This window comes from Orbilia oligospora (genome assembly GCF_000225545.1).
Source record: "Orbilia oligospora ATCC 24927 unplaced genomic scaffold scaffold00043, whole genome shotgun sequence".
NCBI lineage: Eukaryota > Fungi > Ascomycota > Orbiliomycetes > Orbiliales > Orbiliaceae > Orbilia > Orbilia oligospora.
In genome coordinates this window covers 2,713,560-2,741,426 of record NW_011645600.1, presented here as the reverse complement: position 1 = coordinate 2,741,426, position 27,867 = coordinate 2,713,560, and the positions used below count along the sequence as shown (strand labels likewise).

General features: G+C 44.7%; 9 protein-coding genes across 9 annotated transcripts; 6 read left to right on the top strand and 3 right to left on the bottom strand.

The window, feature by feature from the left end:
* Positions 1–2,099: 2,099 nt before the first annotated feature.
* On the top strand, positions 2,100–2,543 carry AOL_s00043g805 (uncharacterized protein; the record flags this gene model as incomplete). Its single annotated transcript, XM_011121291.1, has 2 exons — positions 2,100–2,364; positions 2,431–2,543. 2 exons carry the CDS (start codon positions 2,100–2,102, stop codon positions 2,541–2,543), a joined length of 378 nt encoding a protein of 125 aa, XP_011119593.1.
* Positions 2,544–4,170: 1,627 nt separating this feature from the next.
* AOL_s00043g804 (uncharacterized protein) lies at positions 4,171–4,817 on the top strand (the record flags this gene model as incomplete). The annotated part of the gene is made up of 3 exons (XM_011121290.1): positions 4,171–4,226; positions 4,302–4,375; positions 4,438–4,817. The coding sequence occupies 3 exons, from the start codon at positions 4,171–4,173 to the stop codon at positions 4,815–4,817; spliced, it is 510 nt and encodes a 169-aa protein (XP_011119592.1).
* Positions 4,818–5,900: 1,083 nt separating this feature from the next.
* Positions 5,901–6,857, top strand: AOL_s00043g803 (uncharacterized protein; the record flags this gene model as incomplete). Its single annotated transcript, XM_011121289.1, has 3 exons — positions 5,901–5,942; positions 6,006–6,591; positions 6,682–6,857. The coding sequence occupies 3 exons, from the start codon at positions 5,901–5,903 to the stop codon at positions 6,855–6,857; spliced, it is 804 nt and encodes a 267-aa protein (XP_011119591.1).
* Positions 6,858–7,602: 745 nt separating this feature from the next.
* AOL_s00043g802 (uncharacterized protein) lies at positions 7,603–9,925 on the top strand (the record flags this gene model as incomplete). Its single annotated transcript, XM_011121288.1, has 3 exons — positions 7,603–8,546; positions 8,602–9,058; positions 9,119–9,925. The coding sequence occupies 3 exons, from the start codon at positions 7,603–7,605 to the stop codon at positions 9,923–9,925; spliced, it is 2,208 nt and encodes a 735-aa protein (XP_011119590.1).
* A 2,077-nt stretch (positions 9,926–12,002) lies between these two features.
* Positions 12,003–13,275, top strand: AOL_s00043g801 (uncharacterized protein; the record flags this gene model as incomplete). Its single annotated transcript, XM_011121287.1, has 2 exons — positions 12,003–12,717; positions 12,935–13,275. The coding sequence occupies 2 exons, from the start codon at positions 12,003–12,005 to the stop codon at positions 13,273–13,275; spliced, it is 1,056 nt and encodes a 351-aa protein (XP_011119589.1).
* Positions 13,276–15,538: 2,263 nt separating this feature from the next.
* Positions 15,539–17,490, top strand: AOL_s00043g800 (uncharacterized protein; the record flags this gene model as incomplete). Its single annotated transcript, XM_011121286.1, has 5 exons — positions 15,539–15,689; positions 15,758–15,848; positions 15,921–16,960; positions 17,032–17,132; positions 17,194–17,490. 5 exons carry the CDS (start codon positions 15,539–15,541, stop codon positions 17,488–17,490), a joined length of 1,680 nt encoding a protein of 559 aa, XP_011119588.1.
* Positions 17,491–17,758: 268 nt separating this feature from the next.
* Positions 17,759–19,252, bottom strand: AOL_s00043g799 (uncharacterized protein; the record flags this gene model as incomplete). Its single annotated transcript, XM_011121285.1, has 1 exon — positions 17,759–19,252. The coding sequence occupies one exon, from the start codon at positions 19,250–19,252 to the stop codon at positions 17,759–17,761; it is 1,494 nt and encodes a 497-aa protein (XP_011119587.1).
* Positions 19,253–19,660: 408 nt separating this feature from the next.
* On the bottom strand, positions 19,661–20,056 carry AOL_s00043g798 (uncharacterized protein; the record flags this gene model as incomplete). The annotated part of the gene is made up of 2 exons (XM_011121284.1): positions 19,661–19,757; positions 19,851–20,056. 2 exons carry the CDS (start codon positions 20,054–20,056, stop codon positions 19,661–19,663), a joined length of 303 nt encoding a protein of 100 aa, XP_011119586.1.
* Positions 20,057–21,443: 1,387 nt separating this feature from the next.
* AOL_s00043g797 (uncharacterized protein) lies at positions 21,444–22,793 on the bottom strand (the record flags this gene model as incomplete). The annotated part of the gene is made up of 5 exons (XM_011121283.1): positions 21,444–21,479; positions 21,542–21,712; positions 21,799–22,079; positions 22,156–22,479; positions 22,556–22,793. The coding sequence occupies 5 exons, from the start codon at positions 22,791–22,793 to the stop codon at positions 21,444–21,446; spliced, it is 1,050 nt and encodes a 349-aa protein (XP_011119585.1).
* Positions 22,794–27,867: the final 5,074 nt, after the last annotated feature.

The following is a 27,867-nucleotide window of genomic DNA, read 5'->3' as shown; positions in this document are numbered from 1 at the left end:
ACGTCACTAATCTTACATTGGAATTCCGCGGTGCCAGGTAGTAATTCCACACTATATCGCGTATTTGAAACACGAACGATAATATCAAAACTTGCCCATTTACAGAATATTCTTCGGTTTCCGCCCCCTTTCTGACTTACTCAAAATTCGTTGTAGGTCAAAATAGGCCTGTAATTGAATATTTGCTTTACAGCAGAACATGCGTATGCAGTTCATATCATATGGGTTCGCAAATTAAGCCAAGGACTACCTCCAATGGAAACATGAAACTTGTGTATACGATCGTCGTAAAATAGGATTCTGAACCAAAATTCGCACGTTGATTAGAATAAACACTGTTCTGAGAACAAAATGCAACCTTATTGACTGTAACTGAATCAAACATATTATATGAGGTGTTGACTTGTGTCATTTTGGGACCTTTCAATACGCGGGGTTTTTCGAAGGTGGGAAATCGCCCCGTGATCGATTGTGCTTTGTTAACTTAGTTTATCGGAGACATACACCCCGTCGAATGGCAGCGTCAAGAGTCTAGGCACGCATGATCAGTGGGATTTCTACGATCGTATTCAGGTTTGACCATATCTTAGCGCCTTGGTTTTTTCACGATAGCAAGGGCCGTATCTACTCACAAAGTTGACAGTTGGGAAAAAGTAAGCGGGGAAATATGGCCAATTGATGCCAACCAACCTCCACCCATGCTTGCCTTTCATTTCGTAACTATATACCTAGTAACATCGAACAGTCACTCGGAATTTGTACGACATTGGCGATGGCCTGGCATCCCGAACCTTTTCTTTGCTCGCCTCGAAGATCTCGAGGCTAAAAATATTTGAAGTGTTTTTGAGCATTATGAATTTTTCTGCAGGTTTATCGCATAGCTGATATGGGCTCGCCTCAACCTCAAAAGCATGCATGCAATGCAACAGAACGCAAGCTTTTTTAGAGGCTTGCAGGCGGCTGCATACTCACATGCAGTATCTCGGTAGTATATTCTCCTTTGGAGGTGCTGATATGTATCAAGACATATTCTTACATACTTACATCATATCAAATAACCCCATCCACTTTAAATAAAATTTACAAATTCTCCGTCAATTGGCTGCCATTCCATCGTATAGGAGCTGTTGACCAAACGAAATGTTGATCAGAATGTAAGAAATCTGACCACACTTCGAATCTCATAAATTGTCCCCGGAATTAAGCAACCAAACAACCTCGAAGTTTCATGCGCCCAGAACGCTCCAAACTTCTTTCCTTCTCCCCCACGAGCAAACCGTGCATCATCGTGCATATGCTTAATTCCCTTAAGCCTTAGCGTTCTTAAATTTGACGATCTCATTGATGTCAAACCCCCTGTCCCAAATCTCGCGGGCTACCACCAAGGCGAAAAACTACGTTTTTGATCCCTTTTCCTAATCTCGCTTGCTTAACGAACTCAAAGCGCCATCCATGATCATGGGGGTAGTTTATTGCAGAAAAGTCCATTTGGTACTCCTACAGTAGCAACCCCAGAGCTCATACTCGTTTGATGGACCGCCCCTCAGCTGAGAATGAACAGCCACGAAACGGTGCTCAGCCGCAATCGTTAACAGGGCATGTGTGACCATGAGACCGGATGATTGGATTAACCTTTACAACTTGTCGTCATTTTGATACGACAGTTATCGTGGCACACATCATCCCTTCGGCGTAACCAACTCTGGGGTGGTGTGGCGGCCGGGGAGAGCGTTGGGGGATGCCGTTGGGTAGGTCATTTCTTTGTGCATGAAAGCAAGATTGAAAGAAATTAAGGCAAAAGGGAACGGCGAAAAGAAAGAATTGGTCTCGTGGAATGCAGCACACGACGATAACAGAAGACTAGTTAGGCTGCCCGTGCAATGGTGGTGACCTATGAAATGGATAAAAAGAATGAGGGTTGCGCATACGAAACGGAATTTTTCTCGTTTTCCCTTCCTCTCCCAGCCATATGCTTTTTTTCCAACGAGCGAATATATATTAAATATCAAGCCCTTCCAGACTTATGTCATAGCTTGTGATTTTCGGATTTGAACATCCAAACCCTCTACTCAAACAATTCACCGTATTGTACTGTCAAGATGACATTTCCAAACCCATTTTCTGCTGTCCAAGAAAGCTATCGCAGGCGAGCAGCTCAACACCAAAAGAAGAAGGACGACAAAGCCAAGGTGAAGGAATGGTTGGAGTTTACAGCACAACACAGACATGAACAATGGGTCGACGAAGAATTGGAACCCTATTTGTTAACTGGAACACTGCATCTTGTGGATACCGATGCCAGCGATGAGGATGCGAACGAACGACAGAGGGGGTTAGAGTCTCCACCTGAGAGCCCGAGGTTGTGTGAGTGATGAGGAAGGTGGGAAAGGGTTGTGGGGTGTATCTCTCCACGTTCTGAACGAAATCCAGCCGACAGCGCCCAGCCCCCGCTGAAGGCGATCAAATTCGTCAAATACGGAAGACAGTTCGATACGCTCGGGAATAGCGATACCGATATATTTTTCTCTCGAGCTAGGTCTTAGCACCAACCATTTTCGAAATTTCCACGACTTTCAATGCTTTGGAAATCTATCGCTTCTGTCTTATATCATAATTATGTGTAATTCACAGGTTCGTTACCCCTTAGACCCTCTATAAAATGTATGCAAGTGAATGATATGATGCTAACGAATATTGCACTGCAAGCTTTCACACATTTTAACACAAGATATCTATTGTCGCTAGCCCGTGACATCAGTTGATTCAATCGCAAGTCTGTCGTCAATTGAATCAGCATCCATACTATCGCCTCACCCAGCTCAAGGTCGCACAAGGGGAGATGTTTGAGTTCAAGATTCTGTCAACCGACATACAGAATTTAAGATTCAAAAAAGCCCGAGCATAGTCAGAATATGATCGAAAGCAGTCTTGTACGCTCGTCGAACTCTTCCATAGCTGAGGCGACACCCACTATTTTCGCCGATATTATCAGCACAGAATGTTCCACGTATATTTACAAATTGAGTTCTTGTAAAAGGTACCGTCTGTATTCCAATTGGCCAGCCTAAAGGCCCAATTTCACTGTCACCATTTTATAATGTTGTAAAGAGTCGGGGGGGGGGGGGGGGGTATTGTTTTTCTAGAATGCTGCATAGTTAATTAGACCAATTAAATCCTAATTTAAACGCACATGGCACAACCTGAAGTTGTAGCTCAGCTGAAACGTTCGCTTTATTACCCGTACACGAATAACCCACTCATTTCGCCATGAGCGAAGGTGTATCTGAGAGAATTCGGAATCCCAATGGTAATTCAAATAGTATTCCTTGACTATTTCCAGCGCTTATACATACTGCATCATCGATGATCGATTATTGATAAGTAGTATGTATCTATAGGCTATAAAGTCGTACAGTTTTGAACATATTAAATTAGCTTTATAGTGTCACTATTCTGGGAATGGATGGGGTGGCTCCTACATTATCATACGGATGCATACACTGTACATAGATATAGACTATGTATACGCGTACACATACGGGGTCAAGGCTGCCCGCCGTGATCAGCGTTATAGGTTATCGGACGTTTTCTTGACTTTTGTTTGGCCGGCCCCTTAAGGCTGTGCTTGTGTTACTTATATATTATATCAGATCATTTATATGATTATGGAGCAGGGGAGGTGGTTGTTATTATAACTGCCGGGCGCATCGCGATTCGATGTCCAGCGTTTAAAGCGCAACCTCTAACCTCGTTTGTATCCAAGAAGGATCAATCGATCTGAAGTCATAGAATGTTGAACGAATAGAGATTACCCTAACCCAAGAGAATTGACGGTATCGCATTGCACAATGCTGTTATATTTGAGTTGTTGTGGTATTCCAACAAACTAAGCTGTTGGCAGCTTCTTAGTTGGGAATCGATGGACGGAAAGGACAATCTGGGCCCTGAATCGGCGCCGAGTCTGTTATAGCGGACATGGCGTCATATATCCCTCGGCGCTCAACGGCTGCTGCTCCATCTTAATTAAATCTTGCTTCTCTTCTTCCTTCAGGCTTCACACTCACCAACCTCATCTCATCCCACAATACCCACCAGTCAACTAGCACTCAATCTAACTCGTCCGCTCCCAAACAAATAAATCTTGATACACTATTGATACCCTTTTCGAAAATGAGCGGATCCACTCTCAAAGTTGGGGACTCATTCCCTGAGGATATCGTCTTCTCGTAGGTTATTCAGTTCGGTTGAAAACTCGTCGGCAACACATTTTGCGGCCGACGCTAATGAGCCCCGCTGCGCAGGTACATCCCATACACTGAAGAGAAGTCGGATATCACCTCCTGTGGTATTCCAATCAATTACAATGCCAGCAAAGGTATGTCCTCCTCTTTGTTACACGGGAGCTAGTGATTCAACGGATGACTAAGTGTGTGCTAGAATTTGCTGGCAAAAAGGTCGTTCTTTTTTCCGTCCCCGGTGCCTTCACACCTGGCTGTTCTGCCCGTCACCTCCCCGGCTACATCGAAAAGCTCTCAGACCTCAAATCCAAGGGTGTCGATATTGTCATTGTCATTGCATACAATGATGCTTTCGTCATGAGCGCCTGGGCCAAAGCTAACAACGTCAAGAACGATGACATCATCTTTGCTTCTGATGGTGAAGCCAAATTCAGCAAGCTTCTTGGGTGGACCCTTGGTGAGAGAACTGCTCGATATGCCTTGATTATCGAGAACGGAAAGATTGTCTACGCTGAGAACGAGGAAAAGCCTGGCGAGGTTACTGTTAGCGGTGCTGAGGCGGTTTTGGCAAAGTTGTGATTATACTATTCCGACAATTTGCTGAAAGCGCGCCGTCTCGGGTTTTTTTTGTTTTGTTTTTTAATCATGAAAGAAAAAGAGATAGACCTTTCGTTGTCACATCAAACTAGAACAGAAAATCGTGTAATATCAAGTAATGAAGCGAAAAAGCCATACAGTAGCCTCTCTAATGGAGTCCACTTGATATAATAATCATTTCTAACGGCCATAAGTATTGTGAACCTGCAGTATACATCCGGGATTTGAATAAAAAAGGGCTCCGTCTACCGAGCTGGTTCATCTTCCGTCCCCCCCGCTTACCCAGGAACCTCTGCTGACAAAGAGACAAGAAAAAGCTCGCTGGGCATACATCGCTCAGAAAGTTGGGCAGGAAAGTAAGGCCACAGCCCAAAGGTTCTGCCCAACAGGGCCTGAGGCACTTGGGTTTAGAGGTGACATCCCGACAAACCCTACCTATTCGGTAAGCCTAAGGGTGACTAATCCATAAACTCTACATCTTCGGATAAACGACCAACCCGATTCGTCACCGCCTGGTCTCATATTGATATAATCAAAAATATTGATTTTATCATCAGAGGATACAGTATAGTACTAGTGCTGAGTATGGGGTACATTGGTAATCAGCCTTAATGCGGTTTATATTCTTAGTTCGCGTCCGAGCCGTTGCGAAATCGTACTAAGGCTCCCAATACTTTGTAGAGATACTGAGCAGTTCTAGTATCTTGTATTGACCAAAGGCTTAAAGGTAACTATTGAGATTAAACTATCGGCATCGGGCGAAAACCGTCCCGGAATGGCTTTCATTAACCAATTTGTAATCTTCTCGAGGGTCCAGGGGGTATTCACGTACTAGTAATGGCAACGGCATCATATTATCAAGATATTTTCGATATAGAGGGGTCACAAGTATAAAGGGCGCTGGTAACCCAGATATAAATCAAAATTCTCATCAAAGTCATCTCAATACAATTAAGGGTAACCCCAAGCATTCTAGTAAGCATCATTTGATATCTACTATTCACATATACATATACATACTTTAGCCTTAATCATTTACTTGCTACCATCTTTAAACATTCCACAATGGTCTCCTACGCCATCACCGGTGCTTCTCGAGGAATTGGGGTGAGTACCATCTTGTTGCATCGCACAATATATTAGTATCTAATACTCACCTTTTTTTCCTAGTTCGCCTTCATCAAACACCTCGCTCAAGACCCCTCAAATACCGTTTTTGCCTTAGTTCGTAACGTCAACTCTTCGCAACCCCTCACAGACCTAGCTGCCTCCCACAAAAACGTCCACATCCTCAAAGCCGATGTAACTTCACCCGAGGAGCTTGATGCCGCCGCAGCCGCCGTCTCTCAAATCACAGGGGGGACTCTCGACGTCCTTGTCGAAAACGCTGCCTTTTTAATCGGCGAGGCTGCAAGTTTCACACTAACCGACCTCGTCGGTGACCCTGAGAAAACCAAGATTTTCAGCAATGATTTACAGCTCAGTGTTGAAGGAAATATTTTGTCTGTCGTTCACACTACGAATGCGTTTCTCCCCTTGATCAAGAAGAGTGAGATTAAGAAGATCCTGGTGATCAGTACTGGCCTTGCAGATGCCGATGCAGTAATCGAGTGGCAATGGAAGGATAATGTTCCATATGGTGCCTCTAAGGCTGCGGTTAATATGGTTGTGGCTCAGTATTCAAACGCGCTGGTAGAGGACGGAGTTACTATTGTGGCTCTCAGCCCCGGGTTGGTGAGAACTCAGACACAGGATTGTAAGTTTGAACAGAACTTCTATACCCTTTTAAATTTTTACACTATGTACTCTAGAGCCCTATACACTAACTGTGGGCCAAACCATCTAGGGGCTCCAGCATTTTATGAGAAAGTTACGAATATATTCCGAAAGTCCAAGCCGTCGTATGAGGGACCGCTTTCTCCCGAGGAGAGTGTGAGATTGATGTTGGAGACGCTTGGAAAGTTGACGGTGAAGGACGGCGGCAAGTTTCTGAGCCAGAACGGAAACAAAGACTGGTTGTAAACAGTTTATCATGCCTACCTACCTACTTACCTAGGTATTTAGGTATCTATGTACTTAATCAGGCCTATAGCTAGACATGCATGCAAATGTGTCAGAGCAAATCGAGGAGAATAAGAAATATGCGTTGAAGCTGTTGCATTTCGTGATCCACCACCCAAAGCTAAGACAGTTCAAGTCAGTGCGCCGTTGAGCGGTCAAAGTACGTACCAAAACCAAACCAAAGCAAAACCTCAGCCCAGTCCAGTCCCAGTCAAGCCGGCCATGCCTCGCTGCGTCTTAGTTACGAGGCCGAAGGCAAACCTATCATCTTCATTTTCATCATTTTCATCTTCATCATCATTCTTCGACTCCAGCAGCTGCGACATTGGCAGAGCACCGAGACGGCAGACAAGTTTGATGGCCGATAGCAGCAGCCACGACTACGCAGAGCTTATTGGCGTTCTGACTTTGTACGTGCTACCGCTGTTACTCCACTTAACCCATCCTTCTAGAACCCAGATCGTCCCTCCCTCATTAGCCAAGTAGTTAGGTCGTTCTGGTGGTTCGAAACCAGCTTTAAAAAAAAATCCTCGGGAGACATCTCGGTGAAAATTTGAAAGACTGCATGTCTCGAAACTCCACAGCTGACATCACAAATGTGCTTTCCCCGATACGATAGTTCTCGCGGAAAGTCGCCGCCCAGGCTTGAAAGCTTCTTTAAGTCCTCCCACGCCTACGGCCCCCGTCGTCGGATCGTGACCCCAGGATGCCAAAACGAGCATGCGACGGCTGCAGTATCCGAAAGATTCGATGCGACGGCGTGCAGCCATGCCGAGCTTGCTCCAAGGCTGGTTTACCCTGCACCTTCCTTAAAGCCTTAAGAAAAGGCGGTCCCCGAAAACCGACTGCCCGGACGATCGAAGCTATAAAACGTACGCAGGAGGAGTATACAAGGGATCTCGACGCCCCCGACGGCCTTCAAATAAATCCTCCTTCCGTGGCTGGACCGGTGGACGATGAAACGGAACCTGAATCTACAGAGCAGACACCATTGGGATCACCATTGCGTTCATTTCAGAATATAGGTGCAGGGTACCTAAGTGGAATCAATAGTATCCCAAGTCTTGGTCCAAGCTTTACGTACCTTGAAGCGGAACAAGATGGCATTGGCCTCGGACAGGGACTCTCGAGCGTTACGAAATACCCTACATCCGTTCTAGCGATCTACCTCGAAATCTATCATCATCGGTTGTATCCCGTCTGGCCTATATTGAAATGGGAACCGCTGTTGGTGGAACTAGAAGCGCGGCCGGATGACCCTGAGATATATGCACTTGCAACTGCCCTGGCATCAGCTGTCATGGGCCAGTTGCAGCTTCCACAATGGACACAGCAGTATTCGGATCCCGAAACACGGATGACGAAGACGATTATTATCAGCAGTGAGCATTTTGCGGCAGAGGCCTTGCGGGCTAGGAGGCTGTTTGAGTGGAGGGAGCGTTCGGGAATCTATGCCATTCTCACCAGCCTTTTCTTTCATGTTTACTACGAAAACCTGGGGAAGGTATCTGCATCGTCGTTGTCTTTACGAGAAGCAATCACCTTTGTGCAGATTATGAACTTGGATAGGGAGAGTGCCTACCACTTGCTATCGCCAGAGGATGCAGAGCTACGAAGAAGGCTGTTTTGGCTGTTATTCGTAACGGAAAGGTTTGTGCCGCCTTCTTTGTATATTCTCACCGACCGCTGACGAAGTATATACTAGAGGGCATTCGATTGTGCACGACCTTCCTTTCGTATTGAATAAGACAATTAAACTGCCTTCACCTGATATCGACAAAGAGCCACTCCTAGCAAGCTTCATGAACTTAGCTAGTCTATTCGCAAACTTCGACAAATCCGTCATCGATGCTTGGACATCTCGGGATACAGATGAAGCACCGACGTTAGAGCGGCTACTCCAACTTCAAAGTAACCTAAAACGTGTTCACCCCCACAAAACGCATACAAATGAAGTACAGAAGGCAGATGTGCTGGTTACAAAACATTGGATGAGGACGTTGGTGTGGCAAGTCAGTATGCAGCAGGGGTTCTTAGCCGGTTCGACCGGAAAGGACGATGAAGCTATGACTTTGTCTTTTCCGTTAAAAATTGCAGAAGAGTTGTTATCTACGTTATCACATATTTCGCGTGGTGCCATTGAATCGCATGGCCCAGGAATGGTAGGTGATATCCTTCGAAAATGCCCCAAGACGATGCTGAATACTAACGTCCCTTGCTAGCAATCGAAACTTTTTGAGATAACAAATTCACTAGCGGATGTTATCCTTTGCGTCCCAAATATCAAGTCGCTCCAACCCACCACTACCGCCCTCACATCCTGGGCACCCACTCCAGTTGATTACCTCAAAAGCCTCGTTGACCTTCTCCATTTCAGAACATCTTCCAACCCTCAACTGTTAAGAATCATCCTAACGAAAACCTCATCAATACTATCACCACCAGACCCGATGCGAGACCAAAGATTAATGGAAATACCAAGTTCTACACGACCGTCTCCAGAATCACCGCCCTCTAACGAAAGCACACCCACACCAATTATTGATGAGACGGTTATGATGCCAATGTCAACTACCCCCATCGAAGACACGACAAATATTGATTCAACAGGGTTGCTCGCCGCAGTACCCACTTCGCTTGACCCCGATTCCGCCATTGGGCTCATTTATCCACCTATCGACATGATGGAATATACAACAGCGGCAGCCAGTCCAACAACCCCCACCGTAGGACCGATAGGGTCAAACCTGAACAGTCCCGTCGTGACACCACCTACAGCAACTACAAATCCCATTCTTGGACAGCGGTATTTCCCAGCAACATATGGTACACAAGAAATTTTAACGTCACCACCTCCAGGGCTCGAGATCCCTTGGATGGTAGCAGGTGATGTCGGTGAATGGGGAACGGGTGACGACTTGCCTGGCTACGCTTCTAATCTAAGTAGCGCCGGAAGAAGTGAAGGTCAGCGGGTACGGAATTGGATGAACGGCGTTCACATCTCGTCTACTAACTCGCCCACTCAATGATATTCCCTAGTCTTAGGCTAACATTTATTTTTGAAGACCAAAAAAACCATTTTATATATACACGTGGTTATGAAGAAGTTTTAGCTTTTCGGAAAAACCAAAAAAGTCAAGGGGCGCCGTTGTTGGAGCATCTGGGTGATACAATTGAAAGGATTTAATGGAGGTATATATACATAGTCATTCTTTTCATCACGTGTCTAAGCTTAGGGGGTGTTTATTGTCGATTGTATGGTATTGATTCGGACGGAGTTGGTATAATTGATAGTGTTTTCGAATTGTGTAACGGAATTTAGTCTATCCGAGCCATCGAGATACTTAGCTTCGAAACAGGCTTAACCCAACCTAGAGCGGAAAACTCAAAAACTTTCACCATATGAGCTTTTTTTTAGCCTGGTATTTATATGGGAAATGAAGCCTGAGTTCCTAACTGTTTCTATAAGGCCGCATGGTGTAATTGGGAGCACAATCCGATCTTTGGCCGGATAGACGTCGATTCGATTTCGACTGTGGCCCCTCGCAACATATCTTTTATGCCTTTTATTTGCATTTTAGTCTTTTTACCGCAAAAGAGGCTAAATTTAGGATCACTAGCTTTCAAGCTCTAGCGTGATGCAGTTGACTCCAGCGTGCGACCTTGTCGATTTATATTTGGCCATGTTGGAAGGTAGCCCCGCAACACGTTTATCTGTAATCATCGAGCCCTGGTCTTGTTCCCAGTCGCCACAAGGGCATCAGTACCCAGACGAGACCATCTAACCCCATGGCTTTAATCAGATCCAGTTCACAATCACCTCTTAGCTTATTTGGTGGCGTTTAAATCATAAAAAATTTGTGCTTCCCTGCTAAGATATCCCAGGATCCCCAACGATATGTTTTGCGAATGACCAAACTATAGGAACCTTTGATATAACTAGGGATTGTTTTGTGGAATTGCCGTATACTACAACTACAACAGGTTCTCGAAGCGCTAAGGGTTGAAACTATTCCCGATACAATACCGCATATGCGTCCTTTGCCACAACACCAGAGCTCTAAGAGCCTAGTCGTCAATGCTTAGCCTAGAAAACATGCATAGCGTATGGTCAGGATACTGAAATGAAGGAATTTGATATTAATACTCATATTAATATTAATATTTACTTCGTTGATAATTTGGGAAAGACAGCAAAAAGTGATCTTCGCGAGCCCACCAAAGCCTATCGTCTCTAGTTAGTCTAAATATCGCTACCCGTAACGAAATACCATATGTAGTACAGCAAAATTGCTTATCGCTTTCGTGCGTTCTCGGCGGCAATCCGCGTCGATGTATCCCTGAAAGTTTAAGAAGGCCTGAAAATGGATTTGAAGAAAAGAAAGGAAAAATAAATGGCGTTTCCGGGCATGCGAGTTGCACAGATTCGATGTGCGTTACGGCGGGAAGTATATTAGAGCCGCCTTGAAAATTCCATATAGCATGGCTTTTATGAGTTGAGGTCAGATGGTGTATCACGAAAATGGATAATCTAAGAGGAAAGAGATAAAAACCGAGGCGTGTGTATATGCCAATTGGAGGGGAAAGGAAGAATCCGGATGGGAAACAGCTTTCAGGTAGGTCAGATAAACCGGGATCAGGGGAAAGTGAGAGCAATGGGCGAAATATGTTGCAGGTTGCGATTTCGAACCATTTCTTTTTGCAGTCAGCCGAGATATCCGAACTAGATTTGGGTGTTTGAAGAAAGAAAAGTGGAGGATGTTGTGAAAACAGATGAGAATGTGGGTTGGGTTGAGCAGGAAGTACTGGTAGAAAATAAAGGGAATCAAAAGCAAGTTAGCGACGAATAGAAGATACGAATGGAAGGAAGGAAAGAAAAGCAAAGGGAATGGAGAAGATATACTATATAAAGGCGTCTGGATCGTCTTGTTGTAACCGAATCCTCACTGTAGAGCTTCAGCAGCACCGTCTCTCCTTAAAGCCTTAAGCTTAGGCACTACACTCTTTTATACCACATCCCTCCATTCTTGTTTCGGATCCAGCTTACTAGGATCTCCTAAGAATCTTCTCAAAACAGCGCTTCTCAGCTTTGAAGTATCTCAGAAAATGCATTTCACAGTCAGTCTCCCTACGGCCGCCGTTTTCTTGAGCTGTGCCAGCTCAATCTATGGCCACGGCCTCATCGTCGACGCCTATGGAAATGCCAACGCCAAAGCTCGCGGCCGTGGCCTCGGTTTTATCGATCAATACAATGGCAACAGATGGGGTACTGCTCAACACCCGTTCCAGGTCGACGTGCCCGTCTTCAAAGATCCTATCGTTCCATGCTGTAATAAACCGCGTACATACCTTGCCACAGGCTGTGGTATTACCCTCCAGATCATCTGGAGAAACAATATCAGGGACAACAAGCATCTCGTGCACCAGTCCTGGTATGCTCCTGCAGTGCAAAGCTTGTTTACATCAAAGAGAGGCTATCAGTTAGACATGAACTATGAAAAGAACCTCATCGTGTCTAAGAAATTAATGCCACAGGCTACGGCAGGTGGATGGATGAAGATAAGAATTCATCAAGTGAATATCGACGGCGCTGGTCCATATAGATGCAGGATTGATCAGACGGGCACAGCAAACAGCTTCGGCCAATGGCTTTGGCCCACCCAAAATATGCCAGGAAATAAATATTCCTTTAACGTTGGAACTATCCATAAACCAAACAATTGGATCCACCTCCCGATCCCGGCAGGTATTCGATGTGGTGGAACCGCAGGGCCTTACAAAAATGTTTGTATCATCAGATGTGAGAATCAAGCCGTCAATGGTGAGTTAACCCCAATACTAGCCCTAAATTCAAAAAGAAGCTCTTGATCGTGCGGCTCAAGGTGGTGAGTCTTGGATGAAGGTTGAAGATGGAGAAAGGAACAGTTTAATCCTCTCTACGTTCTTAAAAGTCCTATAGACTCTCATTATTCCCTACGCCACCCTGGCTAATCCTCCCCGAATTTTTGACAGGCTCTAACGTAAACTCTTTCATTTAGGTCCATTTGGAGGATGTCTCGCATTCCAGCAGGTCGGCCTCCCTGTACCAGCGGCGCCGAAGCCCCCTGCTGTTAAAATCACAGTCGCACCACCCACAGTTACAGTCATCCAACAAGCTCCCACAGTCACCGTCTACCAGGGTCGTCCTCCAACGAAGGAAGAAATCGAGGTGGCAGTCGGTGGTGAACCTGTGCCCAAGGAAGCTATCGAGGAAATTAAGAAAGAAGAAAAGATTCCAGGAGGGAAAGGAACCGAGTTGGTCGAAGGGGTTAAGGATGCCAATAAAGATGCTGAGAATAAGGCCGAGACTGAGGCTGTTGAAGATGACTATTATGCCTAGTGCAAATATTACGTACTAGCCGACCTCCTCTAAGAGGCTAATTTGGCGGGTCTGCGACTCGTGGACTTCTGCATATTAAGCGAAAAGAACATGTATAGTAGCTACGATTTACGACCGTCAATGAACTTATGGGCTATGATCTTCTATAAACTATGAATCTGATACCATTAGGTTAGCTAGGGGGGGCCGAGAATAAATTAGAGAACTGCTAGAAAGTTCACGTGCAGCTGATCTCAACTCTGCGTTGCGGTCGGAAAATGCAACAATTCAGCAACTCGTTTAGGTAATTAGTGATCGGCAAACCCGCTTTTGGGAACACAAAGTTCTGCTCGGGTGGATATCCGGTAGTTAGGGAGGTTACAACTCCATTTCATAATTTATCAATATCGATTCACTACCTGCATTTGTGAAATTTGCCGAAGCTTTACCCGAATAAATGTAATGGCCCCGAGTATTTGAAGATTGTATTCCCGGCCAATTTCTGGACCCGGCCTCTACCCAAAACTATGTGGTCAGCTGCAACCAACTACTATAGTACTGCTTAATATATACTGCTCTCATCCGTATTGAACACCGTAATACCGTCTTATAACGAAAAAACTGTATTAATACCGTATCGATAAACCCTCTTTCTGGCACAGTAGGTACTATACTTGGGCATCGGTGCAATGCAATGAGAATTTGGGGCCACACACAATTTCGCATGCATGATAGATAGTGTGATAATTCCCATAACCTTTTGATGATTCCGTAGCCTTATGATGATGACTCTGGCCCTTGAAACGCATGGGCACAGTTCTTTCGGGCATTGTTCGGAAGGTAGCATAAGAAACGAGAGTTGGCACTACAAAGAATGTCTACCGGATAAACTACTTACAATTGGTATTGACGGGTCCGTTCGAAATCGTCAAGGGGTCGATACCCCAAGGCAGACTGTCACAGAGTGGATATGAAGACCAAAGCGCCAAGCTGAATTTGCTAGCTCCGCGTATCTCTATCAACTGTTCCCTGGGTCCTCGACATTATTCCCCCGGACGGTGTGAATTTATTGAGAAGCCGTTGGAAATCTAGATTTTAGCCGAACCCTTATACTGAGGCTGGCTGGTTGGCTTAAATTGGGACGCGCGAATTTAAGGATGTGTTTATCTCTATTTATGCACATATGCAATAATGTACGCCCGTCGTATAGTTCCTTGATTCAGGATAAGTATTTACATGTACATGAGAGTAAAATTTTATGCAAGAAGCCTATAGAACCACTGGTACAATAGTCTTGTCGCTGCAATTATATGCAGGTATCTGCGAGTCCAATTGCAAGGGTTAGATGTCGGCATGTATTTCAGAGCTCTAGCGCTCTACTAGCTAATTCGAAGCCCTCCCGGAAAAAAAAAGATAAGTGCATGTTTAAAAAGGAAAAAGAAAAGAAAAACCAAGAGCCAGGAAGAAGCCTGTCCCTCGTGTAGAAGTGGCCCGCTTTCTCCGAGGTTGCAGTCCCCACGTTCTCTCCGCTCGTGCGACATCAAAATCTCCCGCTCAAAAAGCGGATTTTCAAGTTTATCCATTTTAGCCAAAAAGGCTTAAATATTTTCCCTCTCGTTTCTTTGGAACCGAACTACGCCAATACAGAGAGGCGTTTTTCTTAGCATAGTCTTATATAAGCTTGTTTTTTTTTGTGCTCTCATCGAATCACCATTTAAACCAATCCATGCATTAGTTCGTGTCCCCTTGACCCTCATGGATCCACCTGCTCTCCAACTATTCCCACTGCTCCATGCTCCACTCCGTCAACTGACTGTCACCGTTTCCCTACGATTAGTTATGATCTTCGAATACAATGGCGGGGAAACCCACATATTAGCCTAATCAATAAGAAACGTTGACATGAAGTTTCAACACAGTGTTGCATTCCATTGCTTATGGATCCTTTTAACGTCCGGGCATGGTCATAGAAAATTTAGGCAGCCAGTACATCCTTCTCTGAGCGTGATAATGAGTATTGCAATGTATGTACACTGCTATAGAAGCGCCGTATTAAGACATACTCTGGGATTCAGGATTATGTATTGTTTCTTCCCGGCCGGTTATCCGGGGTAGCTTGCAAGCGATGAGTTCGTTGCACCTCGAGTGAAAAGGTATAAAACTGACCCATGGCCGCTGGTGATTTTTCCGCAGTCTTTCGTCATTGAACAGCATCGAGCTTCTATCTCCACAGAAGATTGGCTACCTTGGGTGATATAAAATCATAAACCTGACTTTCACCAAAATGGTCGCGGGCGGCAGCGGTAAAGAGTTTGAGGCGTTCTCAAAGCGTAGAGCTCAATTCTCTGGGCCACCCGGTGTCAAGGGTCTGATCCAGAATGGAAATGTATTTGCAATTTCAGTTTTCGCGTCGCTTGGGGGACTGGTCTATGGATGTAAGTTTTGGCAGGTATTTCAGCGGTAGCACTAAAATGATTTAAGCTGACAAGTTGCTATCTAATAGACAATCAGGGTATGTTCGGGCAAATCTTGAGCATGCCATCATTTGCGAATACTGTCCACCCGGAACAAATAAAGAATCCAACCGCTAGAGGGTTCATGACTGCGCAAGTAGGTGTTTAATCATAGGAATAGTCTTCGTATTTACATAAAATTATATATAATAGTATTCTTGAGCTCGGAGCCTGGGTCGGTGTTCTCCTCAATGGCTATCTCGCAGACGCCTTGGGCAGAAAACGTGCTTGCGTACTCGCTACAATTGTCTTTTGTATCGGCGTGATAGTCCAAGCATGCGCAAAGAATGTCGACTATATCCTCAGCGGTCGGTTTATCACCGGTTTAGGCGTTGGTTCTCTATCTATGGTGGTGCCACTTTACAATGCCGAACTTTCACCTCCAGAACTTCGAGGTGCGCTTGTCAGTTTACAGCAGCTCGCCATCACTTTCGGCATCATGATAAGTTACTGGATTGGGTACGGAACCAATTTTATTGGTGGAACTGAAGAAGGCCAATCTGATGCTGCTTGGTTGATCCCAATCTGTATCCAGCTTGTTCCCGCCATCGTGCTGGGTATCGGTATTATGTTCATGCCGCAATCCCCTCGTTGGCTCATGAAGAAAGGAATGGACCAACAATGCCTGGAAGTTCTTGCAAAGCTTCGTCGCCGGCCAGAAACAGACGAACTTGTCCGGATAGAATATCTCGAAGTTAAAGCTCAACATTTATTTGAAGTTCGAACGTCCGAAGCAAACTTCCCACAGTACCAGCACGGAACCTTCAAAGACAACTTCTTGTTAGGCTTCCACGAATATATGAGCTTCTTTAGGAACAAGTCTTTGTTCAAACGAGTGAATGTCGCAATCTGGATTATGATCTTCCAGCAATGGTCTGGCATCAACGCCATTCTTTATTATGCGTCTTTCATTTTCAAGGATCTGGGATTAACCGGAAATACCACTTCTCTGTTGGCATCTGGTGTTGGTGGTATTGCTATGTTTTTGGCTACTATCCCTGCTGTACTTTGGATCGACCAGCTTGGTCGTAAACCAGTCCTTATAACCGGGGCCATCGGGATGGCCATTAGTCATTTTATTGTCGCTGGCCTCTTCGGATCTTACGGAAATGACTGGCCAAATCATCGCGCCGCTGGATGGGTTGCTGTTGTCTTTGTATGGATATATGAGATCCATTTTGGATATTCATGGGGTGGGCAAACCCTAAAGTCTTCTATGCGAGTTCTTGAGCCTGGTGCTAATTAATTATCATGACATTATTAGGTCCTGGCGCTTGGGTTCTTGTATCCGAAGTTTTCCCTCTCGGTGTCAGAGCCAAGGGTATTTCCATCGGAGGCTCTTCTAACTGGCTAAACAATTTTGCGGTAAGTACCGGATCTCACTGAGTTTTAGTGAAAGATAGACTAAAATATTTGAATTCTCCAGATCGGACAAGCTACTCCAGACATGGTCGCCTCAACAAAATACGGTACCTTTATCTTCTTTGGTATAATCTGTACTATCGCTGCCGGTTTCGTATGGTGGTTTGTCCCTGAAACAAAGAATCTCTCCCTCGAGGAGATGGACGAAGTGTTCGGCGACGAGGCAGGAACGTCTGCTACAGACAGACAAAGACTAGAGGTTATATATGCCGAGCTTGGATTGATACCAAATGGTGATGGCGCTTATCATAGCGATGAAGTTCTGTCAGAAAAGGACCTTGATGCTAAGCATCATGCCTAAGGTCTTTAGTTTTATACTAGTAGACTGTGGTGATGATCTAACTTTTTGTTTAATTCATTCTTGAATTTGTTGATAAGTCTTGCTCTTTCAATTTATGAGCCAGGTGCCGTTTCATATACAGCTCGTCTCGTTCCTAGCGAGCGGGCAAATGATGTCAAATATATACAACTGAATCGGTTGTCATTCGGTGATGACGATATAATACAAGGCCGATTGCATGCCTAATAGTCGGTAATTTTGCCGTATTAAGTTTAACTTAATGGTAAATTCATCGGCCTCGACGAAGATACTCATAACCGCCGTCGAGTTGAGCCTCCAGCGGAGGGGCAAACGACACCGTAGAGCGGGATTCCAGTGTACCAGCAGCTTGCGGAGCATCCCGGTTCTCCGTACCAACTACAGGATCGATTTCTCCAGTTACTGCCCGTTTCCTAAGAGCTAGAGAGCCTGTGGCCGGAGCTCCATCAAAGGTCTGTAGAATTTTACTACCTCCAGGTGTTTCGCCAGGCGTCTCCGGTGCGGTAGGCGCTGTAGATCCACCCGCCTGGGCAATTTCCTCCATCATAATTTCCTTGTCTCTGTCATGCTTATCACTGGATTTTGGCTTCAGTGTCAGCGATCTCCTGCGGCTAAGGACCCACGGGATCCCCGGGACTCGAGTGTCCGTAGGAAATTCATGTCCACCAAAAATCTTTGCTGCTAGCTTGTAGTCGAACATAATATCTTTTGTCTCGAGATTCACAGAATAGCACGTTAAAATATCCCGCTTGACCCTCAAGGCATGAAGTTTATCAGCCCACTCCATCCTCTTGATACGAATCGCTCCGTTGGTTCGGTAGTATATCAGGTCACCCTTTTGTAGTCCTTCTTTGACGAGACTATGTAAATATGCGTCACGGAGTCGCCTAACCTCTTTCAATTGAAGGATTTGTATAACAAGACCGGGCGACAGAGTGAGAACTGCGTCTAACATAGCGTCGTAAGAGACACGGTTGTATTTCCACTGTGCGTTTCCGAGGCTGGCATTTGTGATATTGCCGAGGTGTGTAGGAACGGGAAACGTCGACTGCTGGTTTGAGGTCTCCTCCATAGAATCCTTCGCACTTATTGCCAAGCCCTGTTCCAGCGAAGCAGCACCTTTCTTTTTCTTTTTCTTTTTCTCCTTCTCCCATATTTCGGACATGCTCCTTTGTTGTGTTACCGTGCTATTGACGGACCGCTCTTGTGCCGTTGGGTGGACCGACGCAATAGGGGTTTCCGTCGGGTCCGTGTTAAGACCTAGTTTCGCCTTTGCGCGTCTCTCCCGTTGTGCCACTTTCCTTTCCCTATGCCGTGTTTTTATTATTCCGGGAAACTTCTCCCTAAGCATCCTTCGAACATCGTTGTTGGATTCCGGAGGCGAACCATCTTCTGGTTCTGGGAGGGACGGTCCAGATTTCATGAGCCTAATTCTTATCGTAGCATTAGGTGGTCTTTCCGGAAGCGGTTCATCCGTGGTAGTCGACAGGAAACGTTGACATCTTGCGGCCGTATAACCAGCAGGGCAATATGAGATATGTGCTGTGCATATTACCGTTGATAGTCGCCCGCAAATCCGCATGGCGGTACCAATTGACGGCGTGGAGACCAGTAAGCTCGGAATGATAATTGCTACCGCCGAAGGAGCGACATTGGAGGATGCGATGGTTTTCACGCTTCGTACGCGGTGAAGGCGGATAAAGAAGGTTCTAAGGACGGGAACGAATGAGGTTTCAATTGGCATCGAATTTGAAGGTTGCTAATTTTCCTTTTTTGGGTGAAATATTTGCAACATCGACAACACACGACTTAAAGGTGCAGGAGTGCCCACAACTTACCACCTCCTTCCCCCCAAGTTAACGGAATGAAAGCAATTTATATACCTTATTGATGAGACCTACCAGAAAAAAGTTAGTAGAGTAATGATAGAGTAGTTTCGTATTCAAATCGATGGAATAAAATTTAACTGGTAGCTCAAGGTCAGCCATGATGCACGACTTGCACTTCACTATCTGCATATATATGTTTAAAATCTAGCCTTGTTGCAGTATTTATCTAAGGACATGATTTAGGCTTATCCAACGAGACCAAGCTAATCTAAATATCTGACATCCTTGCCTATTTGATCAATTGAATTGATCAAAATGAATAACTAAGCTTCCGCCCCCTCCAGCTCCGGCTCTTCAGGTTCGTCCTGACAAGGTCTCATAGCCATCTCCCTCAAACTGATACAGGCTTCCGGAATGCACCTAAAAGTATTGAATTAACTTTAGCCCGATATTCAAAATACAGTTTCACCAACGACACATATCGTAGATAGATCTTCGCGTTGTAAACCTCACCTATGAACATCTAACACCCATTCTTGAGTACACTGTGGGCTCTGAATATAGAACTTGCAGGCATTGGCCATAATAGTACACCCCATGGATATTCTAATTGCGGGAGCCTCGACGGTACTATTGCTGGTATCCTGGCGGCGGTAGTGAGGGAACGCTGTTCCCAGGGTTGCGAGGAGGTAGAGGGTGGTAATGCTCGTTAAGTACATTGTATTCTATAGTTTTTGGTGGATTGAGATCTTGTGAAAACTTTTATATAAGTTGTTGAAGAATTTCCTTATTGGAGGTCCAGATTCTCATGAGATTGATTGGGGTGGTATCTTAACTTCGGCTGGCTATTTTGTTTCTTCATGAATGTATATTCTAGCTCGGAACCCGTCTGATTGTGCGATTTAAATATTCCAGGACGAAGCCACTCTCCCGAATGCCAATAACTCCCGCACTGGTATTTCACTCATACTCTACTATACTATTGAATGAAGATCCGGCCACCAACTCGAAACTTAGCAGCATCCAGAACTATCCCTCATCTTCGCCAATCCCCTTATACATATTGCCGAACCTTTGACACTCAGTAAATCACCTACGACATCCTTCCAAATAGAGCTACTCGTCACCACCCGTCTTCTCAGACTTCAAACCCCAGAGCTTCCTTTAATAGACCCGATAAGTAATTCCCCTTATTAGGATACTCGTGGTAGTGGATGTGTGCCTGAAGCTAAACTAACCTGTCGTACGAGGAGGGTAGAAACAAGCTTTTTCAAGTAGTTTTACAAGCCATCACGGCACTCCAATATCCAGGTTAAGAATAGTATGACGTCTTTAAATGATCCGACTTTCTAAATTGGCGAGAGCTTGATACCGAGAACCCCGGATTTTTGCAGGGGTCAATTCGGAAACCCCGTTTTATGGAGCGTAAACCGCATGTAGCTGTGTAGGAGGTGTTGACGATTATATTAAGCTTTACTAGGCGATGATGAATCTTCCTTCTTTATCCGCAAGTATCTTGGAGATCCTAAGTCTGGGAGTTATCGCATTCACAATCTACATTGTCATACAATATGCACTGTTCTGGCGACTTTCCTTCATACGTGTGCATACGTCTGTGCTAAATAAATAGTAGCCGCGACTGGACTCCGTGTGGTGTTGTCTGGTTTACGAGACCAGCCGCGACCGAGCAGGTTACACGTAGTCATTCTCGGTATCGTGCAACACACGCTAAACAACACACAATTATGTGGTATTTTTGGGGTTGTAACGTGCATGATGGTTCTGGGAACGAGACTAATGATGGTGTTGGCTGTTACCAACGAGACCAGGCTTATATTTGAATAGGGTGAAAGGTTGCCAAGTCGATATTATATAATTCTGGTTTACGAGATAACCGAGAGCTGGTCTAATTCAATCAATTCAAAATGCTTTAATGATGGCGTTATAAAAAAGTTTAAAGTAAAGACAAACGAAGTTAGGCATTGCATTGCATTGTGAGTTTCTAACGCCAGAAAGGAAACGTATGACCTAGGGAAGCTGAAGAGTGCTCGTCAAGGTCTATAACTATAAAGCTTCTGAGTGATGACGTCATCGAAGAGGCCGACCTCAAAGTTTCGCCTTCTTCTTACCGCGGAAGAGGCCCTATCATTTGGTCTTTGAGCTGGATTCATCGTGTAGTGAGTATAGATGATATGAGTGCTTACCTCCTGCATAACAGTTGCGACGAGTTCGCCATCTTTATTCCAGTACCTCATCTCGACAAGGCTTCTGCCTGCATCAGCGACAGAAACAATGTTCTCAACAGCGAGCCAATCACATGGGTTAACAGGTTTGTGGAAGTAGATTGTATGGTCTAAGGATGTGATCCATAGCAACTGTACCAAGCAATATATCAGTACCTATCTTTTATATAGCATGATAAAGCCTGCAGGCCGTTCATGAAATAGTTATAGCAACTCACATCCTTGTTTGAGACTAGAACTGCGGGGAGCTGACTTGAGAAAGCATCGCTCGCGAATGCAAATGCTGCAGTATGGTAGGCCCGGCTTTCTGGAAGTTCACCGTTCACTTTCATATACTGATAAATGATCTTCGAAGTTGTCGACGGGGCCTCGGCCACTACCTTAGCCAGACTGCCAGAACGGAGCGACTCTTCGAAGAAACGGTAAGTTTTACTCAATCCTGTACCGGCAAGAGGTACGTTAGGAGTCTCTTTGAAGAAATCCTTCAACTTTGCCAATTCTATGCGCCGGTCATATGTTAGCTAGCAGTCTTATATTCTCTCAGGATCACCCCAGCGATCAGTCTATCGACATACCAATATGAAGGACAGTGGGGTTAGGCATCAAATGCTTGACCTCCAAAGCCGCCAAGAGAACTTCCTCGTTCTCCTTCAAACCGTCTTGGAAGATCATTTGATAGTAATCCGATCTTTTGACTGGATTCATGATTTCAAATGGAGGAAAAGTGCTTGGCAAGCCGCGGTTGTGCTTGAGTACAGGTTCTTTCTCAAAAAGATGGAAGGACATCGTCGCCATGAAGACCAGCCTTGTATGCTGGAAGACATTGACGAGACGATTTGCAATCGTATTCCCTGTTCTGACGTTGGAAACACGATATATCAGGGCCTGTTTCGGGTCCGCTGTATGATATCCAATATATTAGCTGCCTATAATCTTACGAAATTCATATGTGACCACGGGAAGGGACAAAAATACTCTTATCAATGAAACTACAATGAATCGAATGGATATCTAGACCAGGGTCGATGGTGGCATGAGCAGCTAGTATAGCCTGGGCAACCACCTGACCACCAAATATACTGACCGACCTCGACGGCAAAAAATGAAAATCCGGGTTAGATATTGAGGTATTCGGATCGTCCTTGTCCGTATTGACCTCTATTTGTCGAATGACTGGAGATGGAAGGTATCTGGGATGGATAGAAGAGCCCATTGTTGGTGGTTGCTTTGTGGTGGTATATTGCACACTAGCAAGGTATGTCGAGAGTGGGTGGCAAGCAGGGGAGGCCTAGTCATCAAGTTGCTAGGCGTGTCTACCTAGGAGGAGCGGAGAGAAGCTGCTAACTGGAACGTTACAGTCCATGAACATATTTGTTTGACATCTACTTACCTAGGTAGATATCTTGATACAGCTGAGTAATGATCTCATCGGTACCCGGAAATCATTCGGGATACCTTGAGAAGATTCAGAGCCCACAGGTACGTATTACATTTACAAAGTTGAAGCACAGAAGCGTATTTGGGCTCAAATTCTGACCTTCAAATTACATCATGCATACCTAGTTCATTTGTATTAGTACTTAGCCATCCTAGCTTACAATGGCTCCCACATTCGCCCTGTAGGTCCACCTGTATTGTATATCGATTCGGCAATTCCGTATGCATATATGGTAGCCCCCTGGTAGACCTACCTGTGCAGCGAAATCCTAAACCTAGAAATCGCTGTCGTGATTCCGGCAATATAACCCTAAAACCATCTCTAAACCAGTACCTTTAATTCGGACTACTTCGTCGATACTGAAATCACAATCGCCCCGCGTCATTTATGCGGGATTAAAGGCCCCATTCTGTACGTACGTTGACACCATAAATTTACTTTATAATGCAATCAATGAAAATCCCCCCTGCCCTAATCTCCTGATCTCAATGCTAGAAAATTACCGTCATGATATCACTCGACTCCGCTTGACATATAGAATTATCGGTCTACCAGTGGTGCTAGTTCGGCTCGATGGCCGGTCGCCCATATCGTCATGTTCATGACTCCAATAGTATGCTAGTTGAACCATGAGTCGACTCCTACTACGCATGCGTCCCACGTGAGACTGGAGCTGGATATGCAGCTTAGACAATTGCAAGAAAACTAAACGACATCCTTTGGTCAAAAACTAGGACGAGGCACGTAGGCCGGGTTATGCGGATCCCTATCGACCAATCCAATTGATAAAGTGCATACTACGAAGCCACACTTTAATTGTGTCGGGAACCGTCGAAAAAAGTACCTAATTATAATTAGATTCGAGTTTAGGGAGTGGCGACTTTAAAGATTAGGACATCAGCATCTAACATAAACTAGCTATCTAGTATACATATAGGCAAAGACCCTTGAGTATATGATTCATGATTCATGATAATCCTCAGCGATCTTCTAATCCTAGTCTCTAATACGAGAATGCTCTAGCTTTTTGCCTACGGTGAGATGCGGCAATGATATTAAGCAATGTTGGTCGTTATGACGAGGTCTTTCACATTGATAGAGGGGTCGATCCCTTCGTAGCAGTGTTTCGAATCTCGAAGCCTCTACGGTTAGGAGTATAATCCCGGCATGCATATGCATACAGTTAAATCAAAACCAGTAAATTCACCGATCCACCAAAAAGTTCCAAGCTAATATTCATTTCATTCGATAGCAGATCAATTGGATACCATGTTAGTAACCTTCAAAAGCCTTGCAGCATGCAGTATCCCATCCAGACCAGGGTACCCAGTTTTCCTGTCTTGCCTTGAAATTTAGACAAGGTAGAATCTTCACACGCGTGCCTCTGCCGACATGAATTCAATGACAGGAAAGCAGGGGAAGAGGAACCAATAATCTTCATGTAAAACGTACGTAGGCATCCAACTCCGATAGCGGGATGTTTTAACTCTATCAACCGATAATTTCCCGCAATTCGTTGCCCTTCCCCTCCCTATCTCTTCCAAGAAAAATGAAAAGGGAATGAAAGGCAATCACCGTCTATCGCACCTGCAATCGTATTTGTACTTACATGATGCATCTACAATTCCCAAGGTAACATCAACGGCAAACCGTTAAATGACACAATGGCAGGTGGAGGCGGTAGGCCAGTCAGACAAAGAAAAGGATTCTAGTGATATCCTGCCGTGTCCGAGGCATAAAATATAGAAAGGACCGCAAAAGATTTATGTAGGTCTCACTCATTCCCCGCTTCTGAATTCATTGAAACCTCTCACACCGTGAAGTTAAGTGCACACATAACAGGGTCCACACATCTGACCTGTTGCCTCTCTACCACTTAGCAAATCAAAACCAGGGTACTCCAAAACCCACTAACCATTTTGAACACGTTCCAAAAAGCCCGCTATTTCACAGCTGTAATTATCTCACCCACTTGAAAAGGTACATACCAAAATCACAAATTTTGATTCCCCAGTACTCTGCTCGCGGATTGCTGAGTTTCTCAGTAGTATGAAGTGATGTGATTACTATCTCTAAGGCCCATTTCATCTCGAAAAGCCCATGCATAATTCATGGTAGTCTACTAGTAGCAGCTGGACCGCTTCCGCATATGCAGTTGCTCTGCAGTTGGTCTATTCCCTGTCCATAAACAATAACTACAACTTACGCCACTGATTATAGCCAAGGAAGAAATTAATCATGATATTTCTTCTGCATTAACCGCCTTCAGTTTTGCATATCGTTTGACTAAATACCTACGGAAAATGACAATTGAAACCATACCCTCCAATGAATCAAGGAAACACGGTTGTAAATCTGTAAGTAACAGGGCACGTGTACAACAGGAACCAGTTAAATGGCGATAGCATGAATAAATGGGTCATGGCTATAGAATTCCAGTCATGAGGACAACCTCCTGAATAATCATTGACAATCGTTGGTGCTCCAATAGTCGAAGGCCAGAGTTAATTAAATGAAATTAATGATTCACAGAGCTGGTTTGCATCACTGTGGGCTATTGTGCAAGCGGCCACTATGCTATCCAACAAGCATGCACCGTGGCTTATATCTCTGTATAACCTCAGCAACGAACTTTTCTCATCCTCAGGTTCGTTTCAAGATTTTTTTTTGACTTGCCTCACTTAGCGCTTAGAAACATAAAATAAAACAAAATATAACCACTGGCATATGTTAGGAAACGTATGTAACGTCTATAGAGATCTAGATCTATAGACGAGAATCTGCTTGATTCTACGACAACCCGCCGCCTTTGTATGCAACTTTAAAAACAACGGGCCACCAATCTCAAAATATACCAAAATAGCTAATCCAACACAGCTTGTAATCCAGAAGCAATTAGTTAGTTCCCCGGGCTCTGGATAGAGTTTCTATAGGCAGAAGTTGGAATTACTATAGATACACAGTACAACAATCATCGGATTGTTTGCAATTTATGTTCTATTTTTTAAAGGCTAACCTGTTAAGACCCCCTCTAGAGCAGCGAGCTGTGAAAATAGCCAAAGATAGCTAATCCGTGGCCGTAAATAGTAAATCCAACGTGACCTTGGGAAAAAATGGACTAATGTCGTCAAAAAAGTAATTGTGTCTTCGGCGCCGGCCGCTGCGTATGGTACATACCGTATACCGTCAACCGCGTCAACTATTCTTGTTGGCCTCTTCAAAACTATCTCATGGAATTTCATACTTAGGCTAAAATTCCATTATTCCATAAATAAATCTTCAGGTGAAACGGCTAAGATCCTTAATCAAGTCGGGAACATATTCTGACCCTTCTATCCTCATCCTATGTTGAATTCATGAACATTAGATTAAAATAAGTTTTGGAGCCCAATAGAAACGCGAGAACAAGATATCAGACTCTCTTGTCAAAATCAATGCGAGTACAACGCTACAGCCCACTTCGCGCATATACGGCAAAGCAAAGCAGTTTCAGTCATGAACCGTGTTGACGTTGCATTTAGAATCCGGCCAAAACGGCATTAACTAACGGTTCTTTCCGACGATGACATTGAGAACCGTCTAAGGTTTGAATAAACGAGATAACATACCTATAATGAACTGGAAATATTGCATTATGCATATATCGCATAAACTTCGCGAACTAGAGAGCTTCGAACTATTTGGCAAGACTAATGCGAGAAATCGAAATCGAAATCGAAATCGAAAAAAAAAAAGCCCCCGCTGAAACCCTGGCCAGGCCCAATAAGACATAGCTTGCTTGCTTTGTCTTATAGTCGATGTTCAGCTTCAGCTTACATAGGAGTTAACTGCTACAGTACTGTCCGTGCATTTTGCCATTTAACTATGCCAAGGCATCTCTGGGCAATATACAAGACTCAACCCATACCTTACGCCCTGGCCCGAGCTAGAGCTTCCTTCCATATATTCCTGTTGGAATGTTGGGCCTGCAAACCAAAGACGGCCGGTCCCAATTCCCGGAAATTCTTCTTGAGAATTGCCTTTAGGTGTATCCATCTGCCATCCACGTTTTATTTCGTATGCGTGCCCCTGGCCTTTTCCAAAGCTAAAAGAATTCAGGGCTAGCGGGACAACTTTTCTTTCGAGGGCCTTCGGGACCGTCAGTTCATGCACTCCATTAACCATGAAAAAGATGGCCGAGGCTCGAGACTTTACTTGAGTAGTGGCATGTAGGAATCAAGATCGACCGTGGACTTCTCTGGAAAATCTGACATGGTAATAAGTCTATTCCTTGGTCATACTAGCTCCCTAGCTAGTCAATCTCGGGGGGTGCCACTGATTCCACCTGAAAGAAATTTAGAAGAAGGACATTTTTGTCGGTAATTTCAACCCGAGCTTCGATAAAGGTACCTGATACCGACCGGCCCACCCATCTCGGAATCACCTGAATCGAAACGGTCTTGCAAGGGTACAATTTGAAAAGTGGGTACCTTAGATCACTTCGAAAATAGCGGAAGGAACGTGCCTCTCTTTCACGCCGGCTGACCGATACCCCATCGACTCGCTTTGCAATGTGGGTCCACCGTTATTGATTCGATTGTACTCACATGCTTACACATATAAAAATGCGATGCCATTTTAACAAGGGAGCCCTGGAAATCTTCACCCGTACGATAGATAGGCATCAGCCTGATCACAGACCCGGCTCGTTGGGTGATACTGAATAGTGTAGTCGCATCAAATTGCTTAAACAATTCAGATAGAATATATCAATTTTTTAGAACTTAGAAAACACGGGGTTCAACCTTGTAATTCGCAGAACCTGCGGCAGCGCCAGGGTATTCCAAGCTGCACCTTGCGGCAATGCCTT